Below are 21,885 nucleotides of genomic sequence, written 5' to 3' on the forward strand. Positions count from 1 at the left end.
TGGGACGCCCTGTACAATTGCTCAATTTACATTAAGCATGGATTTGGTGAATACAATCCTTTACTTTCCTCGTATTGATTGAGTTTCCCGACTGTTGTGAAGAAATTCCTTCTCTTCTCCAGGGCCCATCCCCTTTAACAAGGCACCCTCCTCCCCTTTAAATCCCAACTTTGCAGCTCCGCTACTATCTTTTCTCCCCCTTATGATAAAAAATGCACCGAACAGAGACAACCTTCGAGTAGCACAGTGTGTGCACCACCATCCACCGCTCTGCTCGCATTTTTTCATTCAGCCTCATTCCATCCGAGGAATCACTATGACCCACGGCGTCGCATTGGCTCTGCTGTGCCTGCTGTCCGGCTTCTGCAATCCCTGCCTGAGCTACTTCGCCGAGGAGCGCTGGAGCCCCGAGTCTGCGCTTCTTGCTCCCCGGGTCGTCCTCGCCCTCATCTGCCGCAACTCCGAGCACTCTCTGCCCTACGTGCTGGGAGCCGTGGAGCGCCTCGACTACCCCAAAGAGCGCATAGCTGTGTGGTGAGCGAGAATCCCCGTCTGAAGTGATTGCATGACAGTTTTCTCTTCATAAATATTATTTGACGTGCATATTTTGATAGCTGAGGTGTGTTTATAAGCAAGTTGTTGTGCGCCACGTGTGGATGTATGTACTGTAGTTACGAGCATGCTGTACATTGATCTGTATACGTGGAGGGGAGGGGGCGGGATTTGAGTGTTTGGGGTCCAATGATACACACCCATCTCCTGTCATCACAGGAATAGGAGCAACAGTGCATTTTTAAGGGGTTTTTGAGTAGGCTATGGAGTCAGGAAAATCCCAGTTTACTCAAACTTGTGTGAATGCTGAAAAATGAGCATTTAAAATACTATATGCGTCATATTTGAACATGAGTGCAAACCATAACATTAAAGGGCGATTCTAGAGTCTGTTGGGGCCCCAAGCAGAATTAAACTGGAGCAAACCCCCCCCACCCCCAAGCAGTGTTTAATAAATCAACAACAAAAAAGCCTGACTAGTAAAGTTAAATACATAATGGTTTCATCATACTGTCCAATTTAAGTTTTCCCCCTTTCAATTGAATCGATTGTCATGTAAATCAGTAAGTCTGAAAAATGACATGTTAATTTTGATAATATGTAACATAAAGTTGTCTGGTTATATAGTATACATAGACTGTATACAAACTCAAACAAGATTTCAATTTGCTAGTAGCTAAACTCTTTAGACAATGACTGTATAGTTAGTTAAACATAAGAAATATGGTTATGCTTGCTAAGGCAAGTGAAAACAGACTAGCAGCATTTGGGCATCTCATATGTATGGATTTTTTTTCCCCCACTTAGCTCTGACTTGCTGCTTTTTCTCTCTTTTTCCTAATTTTTCATCTTTCTTTTCGCACGCCCGGATGTGATGAATAGCTCCTGTTCATTATTTTTGTACGCTGTATAGATTAATAAATAAAGATGACTTGACTTGACTTAATAAATGGTAAATGCACTTTCAAAATGTGATCGCTACTATTGGCACTTCCCAACATCCGTGCATTTTTAATATTTCCACAATGCAATTCAATGCACTGTAAATGCTTCCTTTACACGGTGAAAGCAAACGGCGTACTGTATTGTATTGCCTTTGTCTGTGACCTAGCATACAAACCAGGCAGATTGTTATAGTCGTCAAATGAAATTCCGTCACATTTTGAAATCAAAATAATCCTCACAAATTAAGTTACAATGATCCAAAGTCCAATGGTTTTCAGTCACTAACCTGAATATATGACTGGATAGCCAGTTGGGATAAGGCTGGGGGTGAGGTAGTCCCTATTTTTTAACGATTTAAAAAAAAAAAAAAAAAAGTGGACGGTATGTGCTGCTTTTGAAGACACCTTTTTCTTTTATCACTCAGTTCCTTAGACCCCAATATTAGATTTGACAGAGGCACCTTGTGTTGAATTACAGCTGTAATTCTTAAAGGGACAGCAACATGAAAAATCTACTTTGTGGAGCTTTTTAACTGTGTTAAAATGCGAATTCCTCACCAAAAACATGACGGAAGTGGTATTTTCCTCCATTTGCCCCTGTCTGAGAAATTCTAGGTCATTCTGCTCTCCAAGCACCAGCCACTCCCAACCTGAGAAATCGAGCGAGTGCCCACTTGATGACATCATAAAGTGCAGACCCACCCCCGCACCGCCTCTGCAGACTAAACGCACGCCCACTTTCTCTGAGACCTCCTTGGGATAGTGACAAAAGTAGCATTTATCAGTAAATATTCCGTCCAAATGAATTCAAAGCAATCAATTCCATCCATCCATCCATTTTCTTGACCGCTTATTCCTCACAAGGGTCGCAGGGGTGCTGGAGCCTATCTCAGCTGGCACTAGGCGGGGTACACCCTGAACCGGTTGCCAGCCAATCGCAGAAGCAATCATTTATCCTTCACATTTGCAATGACAATTGGCTGTCTTAAAATCCCTTTCTGGCCGACACTTGTGTAAACTTCAAGTTAAATATTTGCACTGTTGAATCAAACTGAACGAATAGTGTATTGTTTAGTGTTCTTGCTCTGCAAGCAGAAAGTCACTGGTTCAAAACCACCCAAGTTTTTTTCCCCCTCCTCCTTTCCTCTCTTCTCTCTCCTCCCCTCCTTCTTCACAATTTTTTTGCGTCAAGGGGCCATTTTGTTTCAAATGTTGATTGAAGAATTGGCTTGCGTCAAGTTGCGTGGCCATTCAGAGGAGTGCTGAAACGCAGAGCTACAACAGCAAAAGGACTTAAAATACTGTGGTGTAATTCCTTTAATTAAAAAATATACAAGTTTCCTCATGTGGGCTAAACATCATTTAGCATATAATTTATAGCATGTATTTAAGGCAAGTTGTACAATGTCTGAAGTCCTCTTGTTTATGTTTAAAAAATTTAAAACATAAATCATGCTCTTTCTACTTGGGAGGAGCAATATGGCGGCGGCCTCGCGACTTCAAAAGTCTTGGCTTACCGGCTATCCAGTTATATATTCAGATCAGTGTTTTCAATGGACAGAGCAAGCCATTTTACCCAGTTGGCCGCTATTTTGACTTTTTACATAAGCTCGGAATTGTCAATACTTTAGTAAGCCACTAGATGGCGCCCCAAGCAGCTGACAACACTAATTGCTGACAACGAGGCACTCTAAAGTGGCCACACCAAACAGGCTATCTGAAGGGACAATACATTTTGAGGTTGGAGGCAGCTGGCTAACTATAGCTAACTGCACCGTAGAACCACTGATGCGAACAAAGGCCATTCATTTCTTTTGGTAGTGGGGGAGAGGGGACAAATGCCAGACTACAGTGTATAACTACTGTTTGAGCCACGCTTAAAAAAATAAAATAAAAAATTTTAAAAATCAGGAAAACTGAGCTACCATGCTTAGGTCTTTGCACGTTTCCAGCAATTATCTTCAAACATGTGTAATGTATTTAGAAACAAATCTGTCAATTCACTTTTACAGTGTCTTTAAAACACTTATTTACATACAATTTGTATTTACAGTAACTCTTTGCTCCTTCTCAAGCAAAAGTGAAGGGGCTATAAAAGGTTCTGCGTTTCTCTGCTATGAGTTTAACAACATGCTGCAACAGCCCACCCGCACCTAAACCCCGAGGAGGTATGCTTGTCACACACCAGCTTCACCTTATGTGGCGCCTTTCATGCGGGCCAAGCTGTTAATTGCCCCCCTCTCGTTTTGGTGGCTGTCAAAATTGGCCTGAAGTTATGACAGTTTTATACATACAGCTGTGCGATGCTGTAAGCACATGTACATATGGAAGAACCTTTCTTTGTTGTTGTCACAAATGGATTCTGTCTCTACATGTGGGACTTTACAATATACACAAGATGCAAGCCAGGAAATAAAAGACACTCATGAATGGCAACAGGCTTTGGACAAACATTTATTGGAGACGAGAGCGTGTGTGTCATGTTTGAGGACTTGTAGGCAAATGATGGCTTAGCAGGGAGCTGCTGCAGTGTTCTCACACGCTGGTGAGAAATGTGTCCCATTCCGGTCCGTCTGGATGGAGTCCATGTGAGGGGGAAACAAAAAACAAAAAACCCAACACTGCAGCTGATGTTTGACCCGCTACACAACTCTGAGCTGTTGGTTCTGTGTAAACAAATGCACACAAAAGCAGTTTCATGCCGATTGAGACCTTATTTGTCTTTTAGTAACTTACTGGTATTTGTGGGAATCCTGAGAGACAACATTTTGTTAATTTTGAGTCAGGAGAAACTCGTAAAGGGAGTATGTGCTCATAGCTTATATGGTGGTAGAGAGGGGGTTGTGTGTCCCAAATTCCAATAAACAGGTATTAGGTGAGTTCCATTTAGACAAACTTGGACTCTGGTACCAGTTGTCTTGAGAGAGTTGGATTTTCTACCACTCTTCCAGCTCCGGCAGAATTTTGACCGTGGTGAGGCCCTTTTCATACTGCACTTGTTACCCGGCAACACGATGGCGATGGGGCTAGTTGGTGTGCCCATATTTACAAGGAAGTAAAAACAGAGATTTTGCCGCTGGCACCTCGACAAGATGCATCTTTCATTGTGACAAAAGAAAGCCCTGACTTTGCTCATTTGAAGAAGAAGAAGGAGGAGACGAGCAGCAGATTAAAAACTATTGGCTCGGAGGGAACCTAGATCGTTTCATCATGCCGTTCCTTGTAAGTCCGCCAAACTAACACTAAATCACTCCACCGGCTCCTCTCCAATTTGCCAATTTGAGGTGCCTTGCCGTCGCAGGCGGCAAGACCTCTTGCTGTGCCACTCCATGCCCCACAGCAGCGCTCAATTCCGTGGGCCCTGCCCTTGTCATACACTGGGTTGAACGCCAGCGGCCTGCTAAAATGCTGTGTCAAAAAGGGCTCAAATCGGATGTTCCATGCCTCCATTGTTGAGACTGCCAACCCGCGCCAGGGTCTTGGAGGGACGGCGTCAAGCTGGAGGAGGATTACAGTCATTCACAATAATTATATTGTGTAAAATGTTGGTGTGAATCTGAAGACACTAAGCATTCACACTTATGCTATCATGTGCAAAAATGTTAAGCTTAACGCAGCAAAATCCCACCATCTTAATCAGAAGAGGGCAAATAGCAAAATGCTAGCATTTACACGAATACTAAGTTAATGCTAAAAGTCAGGAAGTTCACAGCAACATCCCTGCATTTTGCATGTTGTAAATGAATGTCTAAGCATGAAATGTGTTTTGTGCTGAGACTACTAACGCAGAAAAAAAAATCTTGGCATTCATCCATAAGAGGGAGTGAGGAAGTAACCGCTATTTTTATGAATGCTGAGAGCCAAGCGTTCGCTCTAATGCTATCATGCATAAACATGTTTTTATGAATGTTGTATGATCGGAAAAACAGAACAAAACCAGCAAGTAACAAACTGAAAAATGCTGCGTCGAGCATTCACGCAGAAGAATCCCCAGCATTGTCATCTAAGAGTGAGGAGCAAACTCTGCATTTATTAATACTGGCGTACATTTAACATTCACATGAAAAATGCAATTCTACCGTGTACACTACAAATGTATCCACCAGACTCATACTGACTGTGACCGGACTTTTTTTTTTCCCTTCTGAAATCTTCGGCGCAGTAGTCGTTAGTCTCCCTACTTAAGATTGAAACTCACCAAACTCCGCACAGCCTCGTTGGCGCAGTAGGCAGCGCGTCAGTCTCATAATCTGAAGGTCGTGAGTTCGAGCCTCACACGGGGCAACTGTTTTGTTTTTTCTTCTCTTTTCTTTTTATCGCCCCCCCCCCCCTTTTTTTTCCCTTTGTGTGGGAGTGGTGGGTCTTCTTTTGTTTACCGAATCGGTTCAGCAAGTTTGAACCCGCTTCCTCTTCCTCCTGTGGCCCTTTAAGTGATCAAATGAGCTCAAGCCAAAAGAAAGTCGTCTACTTGCACATGTGCTAGAAGAATTTTCAGAGTAAGAACACAATTGTTTTGCCTTAAAGCAGTGGTGTCCAAACTATGGCCCGGGGCCATTTGCGGCCCGCCGTCCATTTTTCAGTGGCCCGCGACATATGCTAAAAATGGCATTTGACTCAGTTCAAATAAAATAAACAAAACAAAAATGTTTGGAGATGGTCCAGGTAAGAAGGGATGTTATCGAAAAACAGGTGCCATTAAAGGTTATTTTAGTTCACTAAAATTAATAATAAAATAAATAAATACATAAATAAATAAATACAATTCAATAAACAATATTGTTACCGAAATAAAAACAAAAATGCTTTTTAAAAAACCAACACTAACTGAAACTACATTTTATGTTTACAAAACTAACTAAAACTAACTATAATTATAGCAATCATGTCATTCGTTTTAGTCTTTTGTCATTAATTTAATGCATGAGCCTTTGGGGATCATTTTAAATGTGATTTTTAGTAGATTTATTTTAATATGAACCGGAATAATGACATTTGAAAGTATGTCACACAGAAGTGACGTCATCTAAGAGCAGCCAATAGAAAAGCATCTTCAGGTGACATTGTGCCCATGTTGTTTTTTAAATATTGCGCACAAGTAATACACTTTTTTTTTTTAAATAATACTAATACTGAAACTAACAAACTTAACTAAAACGAAGCATTTTTTAAAGAACTAAATAATAAAAATGAACCGAACCACCCTGAAAACTAACAAAAACTAACTAAAATGGAAAATTCCAAAACTACAATAACCCTACTGCCATATTACAAATAAATTGGTTTATATACTGTAGCATTTTTCTAAATATGCAAAAGCACAAATAAATTATTTGTACAATTTTTAGGACTAAACACAATTTCTCTTCATAACATTATGTGGCCCTTGTGTCCTTCTGATTTTCTGTATGTGGCCCTCAAATGGAAAAAGTTTGGACACCCCTGCCTTAAAGAGCCAAGTCGTCATAGACTATGATATCCTAAATTAATTCTTCTATGGTTTGGCTAAATTAGGTCACCAAAATATTACTGAGGGTACGTATACCCCTTAAGTCCTTTACATTTAGCACATTTATTACCCAAAGCAAATAAATAGACAATGTTTCACACATATTATTACGGATTGACAATAAAAGTATTCCATACCATATGTACATTGTTGTGCCACACATGAATTGACAGGCATGACAGTGAATGTCTTCTTGTAATTTTGCTGATTCGGTGTACCTGATTTATTTATTTATTTATTTATTTATTTATTTCCAAGAACCTAATACATGCAGACTTTTTTTTTTTGTGTGTTTTATTTAATCGAAGCTATTCCTCAACCAAACCTAAAATACACAAATGCAATCTGCCTCATAAGCATATCTCAATAATTGCTTCTGCATTACAATTTTTAAATTGTAGCAACTTTACTCTCGTAATTTCTGTATCCTTTCTTTACTAAGCCGTGGAGGGGTTGTGTTACTTTGCTGGCACTAGTGACTCAAAAAAAAACAAAAAAAACAAAAAAACAGCTCATACAGTTGATAGAAAGTTTAGTGGTTTTGAAGATGAGACTCTAAATACCGGTAGCCAGCCCATCCCTACTGGCAATCAAGGTAATGCTACTCATGCAACTGCCCATCTCATTCAAATGTGCGGGTGCACCTCATAGTGGGCTGCTTTGTACCGTTAACACCTGCACTCATTCCTACAGCTGCACACATTCTGATGCTGTTACACAACTAGCGGTAACATATTGTTCTGCTATTGTTACAGTGGTGCATTATACTTGTTCATTGCTCCATTTTGACAGGGTGGCGACCGATCATAACGAGGACAACACCACGGCCATTTTGCGTGACTGGCTCACCAAGGTGCAGAATCTTTACCATTATGTGGAGTGGAGGCCGAAGGAGGAGCCCAGGTTGGTTGCTTGCTGAGCTTTTTGACATCGAGGAGAGGAAAGATGAGCCCTGGATGTCTGTTGCAGTCGCTACGAGGACGAAGAGGGTCCCAAGGAGTGGCCGGACCCCCGCTACGACCACGTTATGAAGCTGCGGCAAGTGGCACTGGAGTCAGCCCGTGAGATGTGGGCCGACTACTTCATGGTATGTTTACTAAAGGAAGGAATAGTTTCTTGGCAGTTATTCATGACCAATGGCACCTTTTACCACAGAATGAAATACAACAACTTGATTTTTTTTTAAGGCCACAGCATGCTTGGTCATGCAGAGGCAATTGTAATCCCACAATGTATGTCTGATATAATTAATGCAATGTCTCCACTTGACAGGTATTTTCAGGTTAACAGACAACTAGGAATGAACCAGTCAAAAAAAGTCTAAGAAGGGCACATCGATGTGTTCCTACGGTTAAAGTTATTGAGGCAGCTCAAACACAATGACTAGAAATGATTGTGAGTTTAACTCTTTGACTGCCAAACGTTATCCAAAAAATCCCAACGGTTCCAGCCGATTTGGAGCATTTTCACTCATCTTTCAAAGCAAACAGAATATTGTGCGGTATGACGACATAAATATGGTGGCTACCATACGAAAGATTGGATTCCATTCTTTCATGAGAAAAAAAAAGTATGTTTTTACTTTATTACGTTCTTTAGTAATCACCATTTGAAATTAGGTCATTTGAGTGACATAAGAGAAAAACAAGCTTTTCATGAAAAGATACATTTTTCTTTGCGCAACAGTGACTTTGACACTAATATTTCTTTGTTTACTGACAAGGTAGTGCTGTACAGATGTTGCGCTGCCCATTCAGAGAAAAAAAAATGTAATAAACGTAAATTAACGTTTTTGGCGGCATTCATTAGGATTTTAGAATACATTATTAACCGTTTTTGGCGGTCAAAGAGTTAAAAAATGGAAGAAAAAAAAAAGTCAATTACTGATGATAACCATCCACTTTGCACAGTGGAAGTATACAATGTTGCAAGCTATCCAAGTCCGGCATGGTTTGAATGGCCCAGTTAGTATGCCCCACAAAATAAATAAATAAAAGTTTTCCATGTACAGCAAAGATCCCAGCCTCCACGCTGGTACAGCTTTGTAGTCCAATAATAGTCAACGGATAAGTACAGGGACATTTTTGGCAGTGGAAATCATATTGGAATTGGACCCTGTCATATTTGTCTGCCACGTTTGGGTTCTGGTGCGGTTCTTCTGCAATGTCTCCTCACAGTGGCACAAAGATGAACCTCTGCGCATGTTTCTATTTTGCACTCCCAAGCCTCGCCCACTCACTTGAGCTCGGGGTATAATTTAGCCACATGTAACATCCAGAAGATTTTGCAGGTTGTTGCTCTGCAAATGTTCTTTAGACTTTTTTAGGAGTCCAGAGATTTTGGCCTCTGTGTGCCTTTTGCTATCTGGTTTGCAGTAATTTTATGCTGTTCAGCCATAATTGTTTTGTCTTATTTTACATGACATTGGTCAGAAAGTATTTATGATGTTCATAATTTCATAAATTACTGTAATTTTATTTTTGAATTTTTGCAAGTGCAAAGCCATTATCTTCCACAAATTCCACAGCATTAATTTTCTTTTTCAGCATTTTGATAACATATTTAACAACTGTACAAAAATTTTAGGTCATGCAGACAATTGAATGTTTTACATGAAACCACACAGTTGTGTAAATATATGTACATCCATCCATCCATCCATCCATCCATCCATCCATTTTCTTGAGCGCTTATTCCTCACAAGGGTCGCAGGGGGTGCTGGCGCCTATCTCAGCTGGCTCTGGGCAGTAGGCGGGGGACACCCTGGACTGGTTGCCAGCCAATCGCAGAATATATGTACAGTAAACTACTATTCAAAAAAAGTTACGGGGTCACTTAGAAATGTTCTCAGAAGAAAAAAAAAACACCCTTTTTTGATTAATTTGTTATCTTCGTGGAAAAAATAACAGCTTTACATTAAAAAAAAAAAAAAAAAAAAGCGGCCCCCAAGCCCAACTTTTGGATAATAAGTGCATGTGCATGTTTATTATTTGTGTATTTATGTTTTTAATTCTGTCTTTATAACACCTATATATGTTTAAATAACTATCCTTTTGTCCCTTGTAAATTGCTACAACCCACCTATTTTCTCTTTTTGTGCTGATCTGGTGGCATCTTGGTGTCAGCGAAGTATGTTGAATTAAGTTGAGTTTCATTTAGACGAGGAGAGTTTTGTTTCCATCTTTTGGCATCAATAGGCAATTACAAACCTTTTTTTGTGCTATTTGTGATAGGCTTCAGTCCCCATCTCATGTGATTTGATGGGATTCACTGTTAAATATTTAGATGGGACTATACAATTATACCTTGACTTTCAAGTCACCCAAATTTTGCGTTTTTCAAGATACAAGTTGTCACTCATTTTTTTGTCTTGCGTTGCAAGCAAAAATTTGAATTCTGATCACTAGATGACGGCAGCAAACTTAACAGTAAGAAGAAGAGACAAGCAAAAAGAATTACACATTGTACATTTAACCAAATCACATAACTTTGTCTTACATAAGTTCACTAGCTTAATGTTAAAACACAATGCAAAAAGCCATAGATGCGCTAACGAATTTAGCACGGAATACAGTTCAAATGATGCTGTATACTACTAATAATGCGGGTTACTGAGCAGTTGTGACCATCTTCAATGCATGTATACAATATATTTATATGTATTATACTGCCCTCTGGTGGCCAAGGAACACACACCAAAAGAAGCCGCACTATAAAATAATGCATGACATCATGACGTGCAAACTGTTTAACTGTTCCAGCTGATGGACTGCGACAACGTGCTCACCAACCCAAACGTCCTCTGGAATCTCATGAGCGAGAATAAAACGGTCATCGCCCCCATGATGGATTCCCGTGCGGCCTATTCCAACTTCTGGTGTGGAATGACCAGTCAGGTACTCGCCATGTTCTTGTTTTGGACGGCGACAACAATGATGAGCGTCGACTGTCGACTTAGGCTCGGTTATTTTTCTTCAGGGCTACTATAAGCGCACCCCGGCCTACATGCCCATGAGGAAGCGAGTTCGGAAGGGCTGTTTTGCAGTCCCAATGGTGCACTCCACCTTCCTGATAGACCTCCGGAAGGAGGCGTCCAGGCAGCTGGCCTTCCATCCGCCGCACCCGGAGTACAACTGGGCTTTCGATGACATCATCGTCTTCGCCTACTCGGCTCGGATGGCAGGTGAAGGCCAAGTCCACAAAGTACTCAATAGAAAAAATAGATTTTTGTCTAAACTTTATTTGCAATTGTGATGGTTACACAATCAGTTCACAAATACTATTCCACTCTTCCTTGATTTGCCATTGTTTTTAAAATGTCTCCAAAATGTGTTTTCCACAAAAAACAAGGGTTGCCCCCTCCAAAGAAGAAAAAATATTTATGAACCAGGAATATGGGGAGTCTACTATATAGGGAAAACAGTCATTTATTTCAATTATTTAATAGGAAAAATCCAAACATATGCAGTATAGTGTGTGAAGCGGTTGGGATGAGGTTCAGCACCTCCAAATCTGAGACCATGGTCCTCGGAAAAGGGTGAAGGGCCGTCTCCGGGTCGGGGATGAGATCCTGCCCCAAGTGGAGGAGTTCAAGTATCTTGGGGTCTTGTTCACGAGTGAGGGTAGGATGGAGCGGGAGATCGACAGGCTGATCGGTGCAGCGTCTGCAGTGATGCGGACTCTGTATCGGTCCGTCGTGGTGAAGAAAGAGCTGAGCCAAAAGGCGAAGCTCTCGATTTACCGGTCGATCTACGTTCCAACCCTCACCTATGGTCACGAGCTGTGGGTCGTGACCGAAGGAACGAGATCCCGGATACAAGCGGCCGAAATGAGTTTCCTCCGCAGGGTGTCCGGGCTCTCCCTTAGAAATAGGGTGAGAAGCTCAGTCATCCTGGAGGGACTCCGAGTCGAGCCGCTGCTCCTCCGCGTTGAGAGGAGCCAGCTGAGGTGGCTCGGGCATCTGGTTCGGATGCCTCCTGGACGCCTCCCTGGGGAGGTGTTCCGGGCATGTCCCGGGGCGGGAGGCCCCGGGGACGACCCAGGACACGCTGGAGAGACTATGTCTCTCGACTGGCCTGGGAACGCCTTGGGATCCCACCGGAGGAGCTGGTTGAAGTGGCTGGGGAGAGGGAAGTCTGGGCTTCCCTGCTAAAGCTGCTGCCCCCGCGAACAGACAGATAAGCGGTAGAAGATGGATGGATGGATGGATGGATGGATGTTGTACACTAACTGTGGCATCCTCTGCCTTCGACAGATGTGCAGATGTTCGTGTGCAACCGAGAGACGTACGGCTACATCCCCGTACCACTCCGCGCCCACAATACCTTGCAAGACGAGGCCGAAAGCTTTATGCATTGCCTGCTGGAGGATAATGGTGAGTCGCACGGCTTCGACTGTGCTGGCGCCGCTAAACGGTCAACTAACACGAGCACTGTCTGTCCTGGTAGTGCGACATCCCCCCGTGTTGCCGTCTAAATACATTCCCGCTCCTGCCAAACAAGCAGATAAAATGGGCTTTGATGAGGTAAGCCAAGACAATGTTGTTACTCCACGTGCTTCCATGCTCAAAACAGAGAGAATTATGAATGTTTGCTATCTTAATGCTAACACACAATGCAATGCGACACAGACGGGCTAATAAAATTAGCATCAACATGGTGGCACTTGTATACACTAATAACTTTTATTTGAACACAAGTGGTAGCGACACATGCAGACAGCATACAACAATACTGACATGCATATATTCTTTATCCTCAGAAAAAAGCCTAATATCACTGCTGCTTGGTTGTGATGGTTTTCTTCTTTTCTATCAATATATGTAGGTGTAATCTGCCTTTAAGGATTATAAATGTGCGATTGCAACTTTCAAGGAGCGCTTCTTGTGTGGCCAGGTCTTCATGATCAACCTCCACAGGCGTATTGACCGCAGGGAACGCATGCTGAGAGCTCTGTATGAGCAGGAGATTGACTGCAAGATCACCGAGGCTGTCGATGGAAAGTGAGTCCAGTTCATTACTTTGTAGTGAATATTTACTGTATCTACAGTATACACAGGATTAGGCCAAAATTACGGTACATTGAAGCAGGGACTGAGTCCTGCTGCAAATAGTGAAAATCGGCAAGTCCCAAAAAGGTTGTGCCTATACAACCCCTAGCAAAGAGTATGGAATCAGCAGTCTTGGACGAGCACTCACTCAGACGTTTCAGTCTGTAGATCAAACAGATAAAAAGCATGAAGCAGTCCTAAGGTCATTCCAAAGTGCAACATCTTGGCTTTCAGAAACACTAAAACAAATGAAGAAAAACATTGTGCTTGTCAGTAAATATTACTTTTATAGAACAAGTGCAGGGAAATAAATATGGAATCACTCCATTCTGAGGTAGAAAAATATGGAATCACGCCATTTTGAGCAGAAAACAAGGACACGCCCAGTCAATTTCCTTTCCTTCATTGGGCACCTCCCTCAAATGACATCTGCTCGTTAGTCAGCAGTTAAAAACAGTGCAGTTATCACACCTTGGAGGGCTGCTGGACCAAGTGGATTGGCAAGAATCATGGCTCCAACAAGGGAGATGTCTCTTGAGACCAAAGACAGGATTATCAAACTTCTTGAAGAAGGTACACGTATGGGTGCCAAAGATGTGGGCTGTTCACAGTCAGCTGTATCGAAGATCTGGATCAAGTACAAACAGCATGGGAAGGTTTAAACTCAAGCGTACTGGTAGACCAAGGAAGTCCATAGTGCTCGAAAGTAAGGATTTAAACGAGTGTTATGGTTCCAAGGAGGGTTTAAGGTTTTAAATTAAGGCAGGATTATGGTTTTAACATAGTTTAAAGTCAGAGATTCAAAGTAGGGTTTCAAAATAGGTTTACAAAACCAAGATTAGGGTTTTAAAGTTGTGTTTTAAAACAGGGACGGACCAATGCTATTATACGCTGTACTCATACACATGATTGTAAAAATGCTCATTACTATGCACCAATACCACTTCAACAACCTGATATTGCTTCCTTCAATCCTTCTTCCCTCCATTTCTTCTTCCCTCCCATCCTTTTTTCCTTTATTCTTTCCTTTCGTACTATTCCTAATTTAATCCTTTTATCTGTCTTTTTTCCTCCATCCCTTCCTTCCTACCTTAAATATGTTAATTTAAATCGTGTGCATCTACTTTTAGCCCACTTTGTAGACTACCACCCGATCATTGCACTGAGCCGGATTCCTCTTCCCTTGTCTGCTTTAAGGGCTTTGAATATGAGTGACGTTCAGGCGATGGGCATCCACATGCTCCCCGGGTACAGCGACCCATATCACGGCCGCCCGCTGACCAAAGGAGAGCTGGGATGCTTCCTTTCACACTATAACATCTGGAAAGAGGTCAGCAAATGATGACACACATTCATAACATGGTCCAGAGACATTTTTATTTCAAGTTCTGAATATGTGCATGTGTCTTTTTGTAAAAATATATGTGTGTTGTTACTTTTCCAGTGACCTTGCAAGATTGCCCCAAATGAAAAAGGACAGACACTTATACTTATTAACTCATTTGCTCCCAATAACGTGTAAATACGTTTTTCTTTAATGGTCTAAGTGTCCCAAAGTCGTATTTATACGTTTTTTTTTTGTTTTTTTGGGGTTTTTTTTTTATGCTAGAGCATACAGAAGGCTTTGATGCAACCTCTCAACTGCAAAGAACGGTTGCAGAAATGGTAGTTATTACACAAACGGCCAGCAGGTGGCAGCAGAGCAAAGGAGATCAAGCAGGGCCATGTAGAAAAAAAGCTCAATTACTTACAATTTTAAATAGATTTGTGAAAACTGATGAAACTTAGCTCTCTTCTAATGCTAATTTCTGCAAAACAGAAAAAAAACCAGATAGAAACATACTTTTTTTCCTGATGAAAGAAGGGACTTTAAGCTTTCTTTTGATAGATTCCACGTTTTTATAGCAATGGAACACAATATTCTGTGGGCCTTGCAAAATCAGTCAAAATCCAGTAAAACAGCCGGGAGCGAACGGGATTGCTTCTGTGAAAATAGCTGGGAGTGAATGAGTTAATAGTGGGAAATGTCTGTTTGTCATTATATTTGTTACAGTTAAAAATGTATGAATTTAAAGCATTGTGACCGGATGTATCAAATATGACACAAATCAAAAGTCATATGAGGAAGTTGAATTTCAATTATTTTTCTTTTGTTTTATTCAAAAGGACCAATAAAGAGAAGAGAAACTAACAAAGAATCTGAATTTTTTCTCATATATTTCATGGTTCAGGCTTTATTGCATTAAATGTCTGTTGTCAGGTTGTAGAGCGCGGCCTGCCGACCTCTCTGGTGATCGAAGACGACCTGCGCTTCGAGATCTTCTTCAAGCGGCGTCTCATGTACCTGATGAGCGAGATCGAGGAGCAAGGACTCGACTGGGATCTCATGTGAGCGTTCTTCCGTTTTTCTTTTCCCGCCAAATCAGAATTGAAGTCCATGTTCCTCGCTTACCTCCATTTTGCAGCTACATCGGCCGCAAGCGGATGCAGGTGGACCACTCGGAGAAAGCGGTGCCCAACGTCCATAACCTGGTGGAAGCCGACTATTCCTACTGGACTCTGGGTTACATGATATCCTTGCAAGGAGCGGAGAAGCTGTTAAGAGCTGAACCTTTAAAGCGGGTGCTGCCGGTGGACGAGTTTCTCCCCATCATGTACAATAAACATCCAGTGTAAGAGTTTTGAACCTTATGTATAAAATGTGATCCGTGATCCATTCCTTTTTTAGCCTGCCCATATGTTTTGAGTCATTGAATGTAAACAAACAACTGCAGTTTTCTAACAGTCATTAGTTCATCAGTTTCACAAGATTCACTGTACGTGAGCAAAGAGCGGAGGATATATTTTGTATTTATTTGTTTAAATATGACCTTCTCTTCGCCAGATCCGACTACATGGAGCAGTTTGAGACACGTGACCTAAAAGCCTTCTCGGCGGAGCCTCTCCTGGTGTACCCCACCCACTACACGGGCGACTCGGGCTACATCAGCGACACGGAGACGTCCACCGTGTGGGACAACGACAAGATCCGCACGGACTGGGACCGAGGACGCTCGGGCAAAACTCACCAGCAGGGGCAGCTCAGCACCGAGGCCCAGAACTCGGACGTGCTGCAGTCGCCGCTGGACAGCACGGCGCGGGACGAGCTGTGAGACGAACTCTGTCCCACCACCCTGAAAAAAGTACCTTTTTTCTTATGTCATTTGACACTTTATACTTTGGAATCATCGCGGGAGGATGTAAAAATGTTGCAAGTGTTCGTCATGCCCACGGAAAAGGCACTAGACTTGCCACACGGGATGGCATTTGCAGTACCCAGCGCGTGTCTGTCATACAGAAAATATCTCTTGTTGTCCTATGGTGACGTTACACTGTGAATCAGGATTTCAGTCAAGTAAAAGGGTTGACGTGTCTGCTTGTCTTCTTCTCTGACATCGCCAAACGGAAACAATCCTTCAGAGTCGCGTAGCAATTGACCTTACCGTGACACGCCCTTCCCCGCCCACATTGTGCGACAAGCAGCTCCCTCCGATATTGTTCGGGCAGGATTAGCGAAACAACATGCTCTGTATGACAAAAGTTGTCAGATCTTATTTGTGATTTCTCAGTCAGGTGTTTTCAGGATGCCGATAATTCTCTTTGAAGCAAGCAAATTGGGCTTAAATTTTTTTAGTGAAGGGTATCTTCACTCCATCACCATGCAATTTTGCCCAAAAGCTAAAGGAAATACGCATCGCTGTCTGCTGCTCGACCTGCTAGACCCTCACTCATGTTGACCGACTGTCGGCAAAACCGAAGTTTTTGGACATTACTTCTGTCAAGCAGGGTAAAAATGAATTTATATTACCTCATAGTGTCAATGTTTTGTTGGCATTTATAGTAAATAGTAAGTCAACAAACGTGTGGACGGTTAGCTACCCGGAGCTATCGTTAGCGTTTGGCTAAAAAACAACGAAGGGAGAACATTACCGTAGTGCAGACGTAGTGGTTTATGGTCATTTTGGACGCATTCAATTGTAGTCGTGTGTGCAAAGTTTGTTCTGTTGGCATGTATAGTAAATAGTAAGTCAACAAATGTGTGCACAGTTAGCTACCCGGAGCTATCATTAGCCTTTGGATAAAAATATCAATGGAGAACATTACTTTAGCACAGATATAGTAGTTTGTAGTCATTTTGGAGGGATTCGACTGGTCGTGGGTGTCTTCCACAAAGTTTGATCCAGCGCAGACATTTGTCGTAGTTGTTTGAGGGTTTAGGGAAGGGACTAATCCAGACAGCGTCTCGTGTCTCCCTTACACAAGCCGTGACTACAGCAGGACGCCAGTTAGTCGATCGGGATAACGGCTATCACTCTTACACACGCTACAGTGTTTAACCATTTTATAGATTTTTTTTCTGGGCTTTGGACAATCACGCAATGCACTACCGGGAGCAGACATGACGTCTTGCGTCGTGATTGGTTTATTAGATCATGCGGGCGTGTTTTATGGTAAGGTCAATTGCCCCGAAATAAGCGGTCTTCTCGTGGTGAGCAGCATATGACACTTCGGAAGTAATCCCTTTTTTTGGGGGGGTTGGGCTAATTCTTAGAGACGCTATCAAGAAAGAAATTGACGACTAACGCTTGTGAATACGAACATGGCCTTTAGTATCCTCTGCTGCAATTTCCCCGTCGCCACATCATCTTGGGCGGGCCTCTGTCGACAGCGCTGTCGACAAGACAAACCGCCTCACCAGCAAAGCATTTACAGATGCGCATCAAACACAGGCTCTTTAAATAAGACGGGATGTAACATTTTTTCCACGTTGCTTATTACGTCTCTTTTCTCGGGTTATAGCAGCATGTTAAACGCTTTTATAATGACACTACAGAAGCAACCTCCACTGTTTAGAGACTTTCAAGCGATTGGAAGCCATAACAAGACAAACAAAATAGCTTTCAGTTGCAACATGACACAACTTGATCCTTTCAGAGCAAACGTGCACTTTATGTCCGTCTGTGTAGTTTTGACGTCACTCGAGGCGCATGTGTGTAATTATCCGTCGAGACCAGCAACGTGTGGACTGCCAAAGAGATGCTGAGACATCCGTTGTACATTTGCAAAGTTTAGTCATTAAAAGTCACAGAAAAACTCACTTGTGGCCCAAGTAGCCACAATTGACTAAGTACTTTTTTTTTTAAACTAATTAGAGAACATGTTTTTCTTCTTTTTTTTTTGACCAAGCTGAATATATTTCTTTCTTTCTTGTTTTGACTAAACTCAGTTTATTTACACTTTTATTTATTTAGCTGATTAAATTTTTTGTATTTTTCTTTTTTTTTAACTCAGCTGTGTGTATTTTTTAAAAAACAATCAACTGACCAAATCATATTTTTATTATTTATTTTTTAAAAGATTAGTATTAGGGATTGGCAAATACCAAGATCAGGTATTGGTTGTTCTGATACCAGCCTCATTTTAAATTAAGGTATCGTTACTCACAACAGTGGCAGATACCAGTATCGGCTGCCCTCTTGTGGCCACCTTATGATCAGGGATTACAAATTGGAAATAAGAGGAAGAGAAAATTTCTGTTAATTTCATATAATTTTAAGGGAAATACTATATTTTGATATATAGGTCTTTTTGGTGGGGGAGTGGGCAGAGGGCGATTATATGTAGTAGTGGTATTGGTATTTGGTATCAGTATTGGTGAATACTCAAGAGTTGAGTATCGTGTCGGTCTGAAAAAAATCGAGTACATCACATTTTTCTTTCTTTTCTTTTTGTACGAAGCTGAATACATTTTCCTTTAATTTTATGACAAAGCTGAGTTAAAAAACAACTTCTTTTTTTTTAACCCAGGTTAACTTCTTTTTTTTTTCTTTTTTTTTCTTTTTTTTAACAAAGCACGTTTTTCTGTATTTTAACTGAGTACATTTTTGGCTGAGTATGTTTGTTTTATTTTATTACACTAAGATGATTACGGTATGATTTCTTCTTTTTTTTCCAACTAAGCTGAGTGCAATGATTATACATTTGACAGCCTAATTTTCTTTCTTTCTTTCTTTCTTACATTTTTACTGATTGTCTTTACTAAGTTTTGTTATTTTTGGAGTGTTGAGTACAATTTTTCTTCTTAAGATGAGTAAATTCTTCTTGATTTTTTTTATTTTTATTTTATTTTTTATTTTTTTATTTTTTTTACTGAGATGTATATAGTTGTTTTTTTTAATTTTCGTTATTGTTTTTGAGTATTTTTTAAAATTTTATTTATTTGACTCAAAGTTGACTAAACTCTCCCGAGTAATGTTTTTTGTTTTAATAGCCTAATATGATTGCATTTGTTTTAATTTTTTGACAGCAATTAGCACATTTTCTTTATTTTTTTTAACTCTTCTGGTTACATTTTGCCTTACTTCTTTGACTAAGCCGAGTGTCTTCTTTTTTTTTTCTACACTAAGGGCCAAATCCACTAAGAATATGCTGTGTTCGCTAAATGTGAGTGCTAAATGTTGCTCCACAACTGCATCCGCAGCTTGCTCCCTGTTAACGTTCTATTCGCTCATTTTTGCTCTAACCTTTTGCTCTAATTTTGCTCTAATGATATACCAGCGCAAACACGGCCACAAAGTTTGACAGCTGGGAGCAAATTTGCGCCTCATTTACCACACATGGCAATGGATTTCGCCAACAGAGCAGTACAGTAACAGTTGCGAGAAAGATGACATGATCAGAAAGCGAGGTTGGACCGAGGAGGTACAAAAGCGTTTTGCTCATGTACGCCATTAAGCTGTCGTGAGCGGAGAGGACGACAACGTCATTCGTTCATTCATTTAATATCTATAAAATGTAAATTATTGGTGCAATTGTCTTGTGTTTTCAGAGGTTGACGTGGGCATACAGCAGAGATGTGTTAATGCATCTGTCACGTGAAAATGATCACAAAATAGCGGAAGCGGCAAGTTTACACCAACCTTTTATATACGTCATTCGCGTCACTCAAACGGCATGTGGCTATTAGCATTTCTGAATTAGACGCTGTTTATCAATGAGTCTCATTAGCATAGAGGTGGGCAATTTCTCCCGCCAAGCTCATTTACGTACGCTCAAAAAACACCGGCGTGCAATCTGGTTGACAGTGATTAGAACTGAATTTCCCCATCTGCGCATGCTTAGTGGATTAAGGCCTAGATACACAAATTCGAAATTGGCCAAATGTGGCCGACGCCTACCCCCTGCGGCGTTAGCCCAGACATCGGCAAGTTGCGTAGAAAAATGACGTAAATACACACCTCACCGATCCCGATTTTTATGTACCTTTAGCGCATGTCCATTTTCTTGACCGCTTATTCCTCACAAGGGTCGCGGGGGGTGCTGGAGCCTATCTCAGCTGGCTTTGGGCAGTAGGCGGGGTACACCCCGAACTGGTTGCCAGCCAATCGCACCTTTAGCGCATGTCCGAGAAGTAATTCCCCTCCAGACCATTGGCGGCGGTAGTCGTTATTCCTAAAGGCAACTGGAAACATCTTTACAGGGCCGAGATATATAAACGTAAACAATGCATACCGGTTACTTTTTCTCTCATAATGTCCTCCCACGTAAATGAAACCCTCCGGCTTTTTGCACATTATTGTATATAAAAGTAAATCCTACCTGCTTTTTCCAGTCGCATCACCATGTCATCCCATAGTATGGCTTTCGTGCCTTTGTCGGCAAATGTTTTAACGGTAATGTCATGCAATGCCGTTCTCTCTCGAACCTTTAAGTCATCTTCCCAATCTTCTGTCCAGACAGACGTTATATGTTCAAACGCAGAGGGCATAGCAGGGTGACGATGCACAAAAAAATGGTCCAAGCTTTCCATCAGTAGTTTATCCGCGTTCGTTACTTCCTCCTTTTGCCCCGTGCACTGATTCGCTAGCTAACAGCCAATCACAGTGATCAAATGCCCCGACGCCGATTCAACATGTCGAATTTGCTGTAAACGCCCCCCTAGCCATGACGTATTCCAACTCGACCCGACGTTATGACGGTAATTTATACACTGATCCGGCCCAACACTGTCCGACTCCCGACGTCGGATTGGTGTATCTAGGCCGTTACACGCTCTCTGATTTATACTGGTTAGCATTGCGCAAAAGCTACGTAAACATTTAGTGGATCTGGCCCTAAGTCCAGTTTTTCTTTTTTTGTTCAATATGTGTACTTTTTTCTTTCCCTTTTTTTTTTTTAACTAATCTAAGTATATTTTTACTAAGATGAGTAGATTTTTACTTAACTTTTTTTTTTCTACGAAGCAGTGTCAACAGTTTTCTTTTTTTCTTACTTAGCTGAGTAAGTTGCGTACTTATTTTTACAATTTTTTTTTTTTGAAAATGAATACTATCCTTGCAAGTCCTCCTATTGTAATGTTTTGTTTTGTTTTTTCAACACAATGAGAGCACGAACCTCTCAACATCTGTAAATCGTGTGACGTGTGTGTCGTGCAGAGGTGGGGAAACTCTGCTTCGTGGGCCAGCTACTGTTTGTATCCTTCTTGAACATTTAATCTGACTCACCTTACAATTCCACAAACAAAGGCCCACCCTTAGAGCCCATCATCACGATTATTCCCATTTCTATGAGCCACTCAATTCAACAAGCTTTCACTGCATGCATGTAGAATGCTTCACCACATGATCACTGTGCATCATTTGGTTGAATGGCAGCAATGACAATAAAACTTGAATTTGCATACTAACTGATGGCTAGATGTGACATTTTGTATCTTCTAATCTCAAACACAAGTGCTTGGTGTAGGTGTGGCCTATAGCCGCACTTCCTCTTCCTATTACAGCAGGCCAACCTTG

The 21,885-nt window shown here is 41.4% G+C and overlaps 1 protein-coding gene, 1 long non-coding RNA gene and 1 other non-coding gene across 4 annotated transcripts; 2 read left to right on the forward strand and 1 right to left on the reverse strand.

Moving 5' to 3' along the window:
• The first annotated feature begins 3 nt into the window (after window positions 1–3).
• colgalt1a (collagen beta(1-O)galactosyltransferase 1a) lies at window positions 4–21,877 on the forward strand. 2 transcript variants are annotated; one of them, XM_077526320.1, is made up of 13 exons: window positions 4–534; window positions 7,795–7,905; window positions 7,972–8,089; window positions 10,764–10,898; window positions 10,981–11,185; window positions 12,257–12,376; window positions 12,450–12,526; window positions 12,897–13,003; window positions 14,249–14,381; window positions 15,312–15,439; window positions 15,517–15,723; window positions 15,936–16,233; window positions 21,836–21,877. In XM_077526320.1, the coding sequence occupies exons 1-12, from the start codon at window positions 203–205 to the stop codon at window positions 16,201–16,203; spliced, it is 1,941 nt and encodes a 646-aa protein (XP_077382446.1). In that variant the 5' UTR covers window positions 4–202; the 3' UTR covers window positions 16,204–16,233; window positions 21,836–21,877. The 2 variants fall into 2 exon arrangements, with proteins under 2 accessions (XP_077382446.1, XP_077382436.1); XM_077526310.1 differs by lacking the exon at window positions 21,836–21,877 and having other exon boundaries at window positions 15,936–16,462.
• LOC144022062 (uncharacterized) lies at window positions 3,938–5,823 on the reverse strand. The gene is made up of 2 exons (XR_013284256.1): window positions 5,695–5,823; window positions 3,938–4,994 (listed from the first exon to the last, which is right to left on the reverse strand). It is a non-coding gene; the product is annotated as an uncharacterized LOC144022062 (long non-coding RNA).
• trnam-cau (transfer RNA methionine (anticodon CAU)) lies at window positions 5,708–5,780 on the forward strand. Its single transcript has one exon. It is a non-coding gene; the product is annotated as a tRNA-Met (tRNA).
• Window positions 21,878–21,885: the final 8 nt, after the last annotated feature.

The sequence above is a fragment of the Festucalex cinctus genome, chromosome 1, assembly GCF_051991245.1.
Source record: "Festucalex cinctus isolate MCC-2025b chromosome 1, RoL_Fcin_1.0, whole genome shotgun sequence".
NCBI lineage: Eukaryota > Metazoa > Chordata > Actinopteri > Syngnathiformes > Syngnathidae > Festucalex > Festucalex cinctus.

Excerpts from the sequence above, each read along its gene's own strand:
- colgalt1a (XM_077526320.1), top strand. The coding sequence starts at position 203 with ATGATAAAAAATGCACCGAACAGAGACAACCTTCGAGTAGCACAGTGT. Across the intron at positions 12,527-12,896 it reads ATAAAATGGGCTTTGATGAG|GTCTTCATGATCAACCTCCA; the intron begins GTAAGCCAAGAC and ends TTGTGTGGCCAG. Across the intron at positions 14,382-15,311 it reads ACTATAACATCTGGAAAGAG|GTTGTAGAGCGCGGCCTGCC; the intron begins GTCAGCAAATGA and ends GTCTGTTGTCAG.